Below are 8,016 nucleotides of genomic sequence, written 5' to 3' on the forward strand. Positions count from 1 at the left end.
GGGTATTCATATGGGTATTCATTATCTGACTATTATTAATTACTTAATAAAAAACACAATCATTGATATATATATATATATGTATGTATGTATGTATGTATGTATATGAAATGATAAAATAATAAATATTATACATATACATGTGTTCTATGTCAATATTAAGTTATATTTATCATATTGTATTAAAAAGTCAGATCAGTATCCATTGGGTTCAAATTAAATTGCCATGCCTACTTCAAGATCATTCAATTTATTTCTGAGGTTTCTCTACTCCCTTTGAATATATCTGAACAAAAACTTTTCTACATCATGCTGGATCTCTTTCATGCATCTGTTGTTGTTAGTTGGTATGCCCATTTGTTATATTTCTTTGTTTGGTTGATTATGACTCTTCATAGACACGCTTTAAGACATTTTCAGTAGAAACTCTCTCAAATCTTTAACTTGTCGACATTTTTACTGTTTTCAGCATAGAACTTTAGTCTTGAAAACTTATGCTTGAGCATGTTGGTGTTGAAGTCTATGATAATGAGTGGAAGTGTACTCTTGCTACATTATAACTGTAACATGTTCTTTTTAACCTCCATAGGAAATACGCCCTTGGACGCACATGATGGAAGTGCCACAGCTTCATGGGTTTGGACCAGCTGCCAACCGGTTGTTGGAGGCATACAAGATGCTTTGGAAGGTATATCAGCATCATTTCATTTTTTTCATGTTGATCTTCTCGAAAGGTTGCATGGTATCAATTTAATAATACTTCTGAATCCTATCAGCACTTTATTCACTCATGTCACTACACAATAGTTCATCATTATATAAAACTATGACCTATAAGAATTCACCTCCTTCAGTTTATATTTTTCAAGATCCCTCCCTCAGGGAGATGAGCTCATGTGGACTCTAGTTCATTAATGGTGTCTTGTCAAGAACCACTGACAAAACAAAAGTTTAAACTCTAGCCAGCACCTTGACCTTCCAAATAGTGGAAAAATGAAACAGTTGGGAGTAGGAGAGGAATTAAGATGTGTTGAGTAAGATGTGGTAAGTAAATTTCTTAGACCCCTTCATTATCAGAAACATTCTGCACGTCCTTCATATGAAACTGAAAGGGTGGGGGGAAGCACTAAGTAGTTGAGGGTATTTTAAATTTCTGAAAAAGTTGAAATGCTAATAACTCTCATCTCCTTAAAATAAAAATTTAAAATCGGGGCATCATATTTTATTAGAAACATGAAGCATTAATAAAAGATTGATTCTTGTATCACTAACATTATTCGTTGCCAAAGGAGAAAAGGAAGAGAAAACCTTTGAGATGAACTTTGAAGGGCTTGCATAGGCAACACTGACCCAGCCTTGGCATACCAACTGTTCTATTAGAAACTTACATTCTTCCTATCACCATATGCTAAAGAAAATGTGGTCCTACACCAGGGGAAATCATGCAATTGTTTTCCTACCAAGGCATTTTTCTTAAACACCAAAGCATGGAGACCTAACATGCCCTTTCCATAGGCTTAAACTAGAACTAGAAGTTCCCTTTTACTTTTTTTTTTTTTTCATTCCAGTTAAATTCAATGTGAAGATTTTATTCATTTTCTGCTATACATTTGAATTTATATGGTTAGCTTAGATGTTTTTGAACAATTTGAGTTTTTCTCCTTTTATTTTTCCTTTTGTATTTCAACATTGTGCTCAAATGTTTCAGATGTGTTTTCCTGCTAGAAAATTATCAAGGACCCCACTAGCAAAGTTTAAAAGCCTGAAAATAATGCTTTCTGTATTATTATGATATAATCTAATCAGTGGTAATGATTTATGGAGATGTTCCATTTAAGCTTAAAGCCATTCACAGCATTTGTGAAACTCTGCTTGAACTTATATCAAGCAAACAAGAGAAGTTGCCATTTATGCTTTCATGGGAATTGACTTTTTTCTGCTTTTGTGGCAGTTCCTAGGGAACTTAAGAAATCTTAGAGATTCGCATGCAGCTCTTGCTGTTGGATCTTCTGAAACAAAAGCTGGCGAGCCCTCTTCTGTTACAAGAATAATTTCAGAGTGCGAGTCTGCACTGACATTCTTAAATCGTGATCTTGGCATTCTCTCGGCTTCGATTTCACGTGAGAAAGGTAACAATGCGAGTTTATGATGAATGCATCATAAGATATAGCTAAAAACTTCTGACATGACCTTACAACTCTTTCTTGGGAACTTATTTTTGTGGAATATTTATATGATGTTTGAAGGTTGATTGAATTGAATGTCACAATACCATTGTTACTTTGGTGAGTGTGCAGTGTTCACTATGTCGGAGCATAGTAGTTTTGATTTGATTCTTGATTCCTCAAACCTTGAATATATCATGTGAAATGAATGGCAGGCTTCTCCGTATGTTATATATGATGATTAGAGTTGGGGTTTGGTGTCTCCACTAGTAAGTCGGATATTTTTTTTTCTCTAAAGCAAAAAAATGAATGTACAAGTGTTAATTTGTTTTTTGATATCAAGAAGAAAAAAATGTAACTGTAAATTGAAAAATCAATATTTATATAGAATAAAATAAAAAAAGAGTTGTTAATGTAACATCAGGTGTAGGATTATAAGTTCATTTGTTTGGAAGCTAGATAAATTTGGGTCTTTTTAGGAGTGTGGTTGTGGTTGCTTTTCACTTGAAAATGCATTAAAATGATGTTTTTTTTTTTTTTAAATTATTTTTGACATCTGAAATCAAATCTGAAAATATTAAAAAAAATGTTAATTTGAAGTAAAGAAAAAATAAAAAAATTTAAATTTTTTCAAAAATACTTTTGAAATGCAAAAACATTAAAGAGAAAGCACTGAATCAATTAGTAAAATAACTTGCCAATGCATCTGTATCTTGAGCTTGCTTTGATAATATATTCCCTTTGCTCTACTATTCATGATTGTTTTTGAAGCTCTTCTATTAGAGTAACTGGAACGTGCTCAATGATACCATCCTCTACCACGGAGGGCATCCATACATGCATTCCACTTCCATAGCCTCCAATTTGACTGGCATCACGGTGCATATGCTTGGCAGCATTCATGTTAGGGGAGCAATATCTCTTCAAAGAAAGAACTCGACGATACAGATTCTGAACTTTCTTGTCAAGACTCGCTCTTTTAGTTTCTAACAGCATGCCTTTGAATGGCTCCCTTGTATTTTCAGAGATGTTTTCACATGGCACCACGTCCATCCCCTCTTATACCTCATAAGTGGTGCCTGAGACGAGAGACAGAAGTGGAAATCATATTAAGTGAATGGTATTTAAGAACTAAGGTGCCAAGAAGATTTTAGGTAACAAACACTCTACCGAAATGTGGCCATCCCCAATATCCTTCTTTCTTTGCTATCAAAATCCAATGAGATTTCAGGGACAGTAAAAAATACTAAGAAATTACCATTCCATAGAAAAGAAAGAGAGACTCTTTTATCTAAAACCACAACAAATCAACTCAAGGGAATATAATTGCAAAAATCAACAAACCTTTCGAGCAAAGCCCACCTTTAAAATCCCTCCCACTCCGTAGGTAGGTGGTCTATTCAGAATTAGACAACGTACAAATACAGGACACTAACTCAGGCTGTTCCAAGGGTTTCATGGGTATTAAGATTTGAATTTGAGGCCCAATCACATTAAACATAGAATAGTAAGTATACAAAAACTACCAATTATGTACAACCCATTTCAGAATAGTAAGTATACAAAAACTACCAATTATGTACAACCCATTTCCGGGTATATGACCGCATCCCAAACATAGTATTTTAAGGTGTTTTGTCTGTGCTAATCCTCATAACTTATATATTTGATATTATAAAAATTATAAGATAACACAATATAAAATAAAATATCTAAAACTAAGGAATTTAATAAATAAATTAAAATCCAACTATTTCATAAATAATCCAAAATGAATTCAAAATATAATTGCATTAAAAACCTGAAAAATAACAAATAAACTAATGGTTTTAAGAAACAAACAAGATATATCGACTTAATAAGCAAAAAGAATACAACAAAAAAAATCATACTGCTAAAATTGAATTAAAAACCTGAAAAATATAAATAGAGGGGTGGGCCCAAACTCATTGTGAGGTAATAACTATAATATATGCTAATATATATTTTAAGATAAGTGAATATATTTACATAAATCAAGTAAATCAAGTAGAGAATGAAACAAGTATACTAGAGGTATCATATCAAATAGTATACAAAAAAATATGAATATTATAATTACATATCATATTATAACATCCTATATATTAATTAAGAAACACATACACACACATTATTTGAGTTCATGATTATACTACTTTATTTAGACCGTTGTCAAAAACTCCAGACTAATGCAAGGTAGTTAGTTACTCCATATTAACATAGTGTAATTAATATATGTGTATATAGTATTTTGTTTTCTAGTTAGCATACATGCACATCTTAAAACTCTATAAACACTTCCTTAATCCATCAATTATCAAATCTCTAATCAAAAACAATAGAAAAGGTAGGCATAATAATTGCCTTTTCAACTCTTTTTAAAATCCAGAAGTTTAAGTTTAAAGAGAGCTAAATCCTATGGTATTTTGAGAGAAAAGTCATGGTAAAAGAAGAAAAGAAAAAGAAAAAGAAAAAGAAAAAGAAAAAAAAAGAAACAACCTTTAATCACATACTATTATATATGTAGGTTAGGTTGGGTTCTTGGGCTAACTTGGGCTTAGACTTGATTCAAGAATTGAGGTTTCACAACACTTTTCATGTTAAACAAAATTTATCATTTTTCATGTTAAACAAAATTCATCATTGAATTTAGACTTAACAACTCAAAAAATACAATACCACAAATAACATCATTAAACAAAAAACACAACAACAAAGAGATGTATATAACATTGTTTGTTAAGTATTTAAATCTCTTTTTTATACTTAAAAACATAAATATAAAAAAATAAAAAAAATCAAAAGCAGGCCATAAAGGACCTATTTTTGGATTAGAAAAGTATACCTATAACAACTACTCTCTATTTTTTTTTTTCTGGAAATGTTTTCCTTTCATAAACTTGTAAAGTTAAGAAATCTTTTGTTTAGGCTCTTAGAGCTCTACACTTATGTTTCTTATTGATATTTCTCTTTTTTTTCCTTATCTTTTCTTTGCTTTTTTTCCTCTCTCTACCTTCAACTTTGGGGGTATTTATATGTTTTTGCTAGAGTTTTGAGAGGTTTTAAATCAATTTCTAACATCTTGATCTTAAAGGAAATATTATAAACCCTTGATAAGAATCTATTGAGAAGGCTTTTATGTGTGAGCATATGAAAAATAGGTCGGTTTTTGGATGATAATCACATTGTCAGGGCTGACTTGGTTTTCCATTTTCAAAGCCTTATTGAAGCAAATTTTTAATAACCGGAAATCCATATATCAATCTAGAACTTTAAGCCTCGACAAAATCTTCATCTTCATCCTTCATGAGGATTAGATTCATACATATTCAACTTCAATAATTCAATATTAATACCAAAAACATGATTTCACCATTGTAGTTTTATTGTAACAATTTAATATTATACAATTTTTTATTAATGACTCGACGAGTCCATAACTCATGCATTAACACTTTTACACGAGCCACTAATCTAGCCACACATTTTTCAATCATTGTTTTTTACACCAGCACCAAAACCAGATAACTAGCTCTTCCATTAACATATTTACCAGAGCACAAGTTCCTTTCTTATCCCATTTACTAGGGCACTAGTCATCATTACCTAAACTGGAATCAAATTCCATCCAACATGAATCACCAGTATTCTATCCAACAAGAATACTAGCCCACAACCCAAACTAGGCACTAGATTCCATGTAATAGGAATCACCAACATTCCATCTAGCAAGAATACTAGCTCATAGCCTAAACCAGACAATAGATTTCATCCAACAAGAATCATTAGTCAACAGCCTGATCCGGGCACTCGATTCCAACCAATAGGAATCGTCGGTATTCCATCCACCAAGAATACTAATTAATAACCCAACCCGAGCACCTAATTTCATTTAGTTAGAATCATGAGTATTCCATTCAACAAGAATACTAACTCACAATAAACACTCTTAAAATATCTACAAAAACTCTTAAAATATTTAGAAATTAATTTATCAACCCAATAAACAAAAAAAAGAAAAGAAAAGAAAAGAACAATCCAAATCACAAACATAACCAATTAAAATTCTTCTTCTTTGACTTTGATGAAATTAAAAAATTGAACTTTTTGTATGAAATTAAAAATTGCCACTTATTTTGCCTATCCTTCTTTTGTTTGATCCTTTATCTTTCAATTCAAATCTTCTTAAAAAAAATAAAAATCTATTGAATTGTAATTTTGGTTCAAAACAATGCCATTGAGTAGAAAAAAAGTCTTAGAATGAAAATAAAAATTAAAAAATATTTACGGCTTGAATCCACAATAATAGGGTGAACAATAATAAATGTATAGTAAAAGGGCTTGAATCCACAATAATATATAAAGGGTGAACAATAATAAATGTATAGTAAAAACACCACCTGACTTAGTGGTTATTTTTATATTTTTCATTCAACTTCATAAAAAAATATTTATTATTTTTTATTATTATGAAATTTTTATTTATCTTTCCAAAATTAGTATAAAAAATAATGATTTCATTTTGTTATTGTAAAAAAAATGGTTCATCAGGTAGCCTCAAGAAAATGATTAAATACCAAATTTATTTTCACAATAATTAATCAATATAAGATGTATAATTTTATAAAATTTAATGGAAATAATAACACTGAATATACCAGGATAAATATATTTAAACTAAAAAAGGTCAATATTGCCTTTACTGTTGAGAACTGGCAGTGGAACCTTAATATTAACAGTCAAGCAGATGCACAATTTAGACCAGCGTGTGAGACATTAGCCTATTGTGTTTAGTTCAGACCATATGATTTGCTGACATGCAACAACTTGATTGCTCAGGCATGAGGTGCTGCTGCAAGGAGGGACTGATCACGAATGGCACGGAATTTGTTGACTAGTTTTTCATGTGGCGGCCAGCAATCTGCAATTAATGGAGCCCTGGAAAACTCCTGCATCCACGCATACAGTGATGGAAATCTTTCCTCGTCTATCACTTTTATTGCATGTATCTCTTCGAATACAGGGACCAAGTTAGCAAGCCAACCGAATGCAATATCCACAATTCCGATCCTCTCTCCGCCGAAGAATTGTTTTCCCTTGAGTTCTTCCTCCAAGAATTTCAGGTTCTCAAAAGCTGGTGCAAAAGCACACTCTTCCTCTTCTCTGCCCTTGATAAATGCTTCCCATATTGATGGCATAACCTGAATTTCAAAGAAAATGCTTCCAGTAATAAATATGTGTTAAGATGGAAGATGCATCCGCACTCTAAATTAATTTACCTCCACGCACAGTGATTTACATACCTTGTCATCACCAAATTTTGCCCAGAAGCGAGCGGCAGCCCTCTCCAGTGGATCCTCTGGAAACAAGGGATTTTGCTTCCATGTCTCTTCAATATATTCAAGGATTACAAGTGATTCAACAACTGGTTTTCCGTCGTGTACCAGGACTGGAATCTTTTTGTGAACTGGATTGTATAGGAGAAGTAGAGGGCTCTTGTTGGCGAGATCTTCGTCTATTTGTTCAAACTGGACGCCCTTGACCTTCAATGCCCAAACAATTCGGATACCAAATGGACTTGACCATGTCTTAAAAAGTTTCACTCCCTTTTCCATGGTTTCTTGCTATTCAAACGTCTGGATAGCTAACATTTATGCAGACCTCTTCATGTATTGCATATATGTCCAAATTAAAAACAAAGCCTTAATTTGATCTGCTTGTTTTGATGTGCATATTATCAAGGGAGCTTATTGGAAACTACAAGAAAGTTTTTTACATTTAGAGGTAATAAATTAAAATATTACAAATTACAGGGTTATTAGAAACTTAT

General features: G+C 31.9%; 2 protein-coding genes across 2 annotated transcripts in view; one reads left to right on the forward strand and one right to left on the reverse strand.

Annotated features, from left to right (window-relative positions):
• AUG7 (nuclear matrix protein) overlaps nucleotides 1-2,421 on the forward strand; it is a 6,826-nt gene extending 4,405 nt beyond the window's left edge. Inside the window, exons 4-6 of the mRNA XM_011006655.1 lie at nucleotides 345-372; nucleotides 590-688; nucleotides 1,952-2,421. Of these exons, the coding sequence (XP_011004957.1) occupies nucleotides 345-372; nucleotides 590-688; nucleotides 1,952-2,149 (325 nt within the window). The 3' untranslated portion in view covers nucleotides 2,150-2,421. The remainder of the gene's footprint in view (nucleotides 1-344; nucleotides 373-589; nucleotides 689-1,951) is intronic.
• Nucleotides 2,422-6,995: 4,574 nt separating this feature from the next.
• LOC105111333 (probable glutathione S-transferase) lies at nucleotides 6,996-7,801 on the reverse strand. The gene is made up of 2 exons (XM_011006651.1): nucleotides 7,490-7,801; nucleotides 6,996-7,387 (listed from the first exon to the last, which is right to left on the reverse strand). Exons 1-2 carry the CDS (start codon nucleotides 7,799-7,801, stop codon nucleotides 7,022-7,024), a joined length of 678 nt encoding a protein of 225 aa, XP_011004953.1. The 3' UTR covers nucleotides 6,996-7,021.
• Nucleotides 7,802-8,016: the final 215 nt, after the last annotated feature.

The sequence above is a fragment of the Populus euphratica genome, unplaced genomic scaffold, assembly GCF_000495115.2.
Source record: "Populus euphratica unplaced genomic scaffold, PopEup_1.0 scaffold291.1, whole genome shotgun sequence".
Classification (NCBI taxonomy): domain Eukaryota; kingdom Viridiplantae; phylum Streptophyta; class Magnoliopsida; order Malpighiales; family Salicaceae; genus Populus; species Populus euphratica.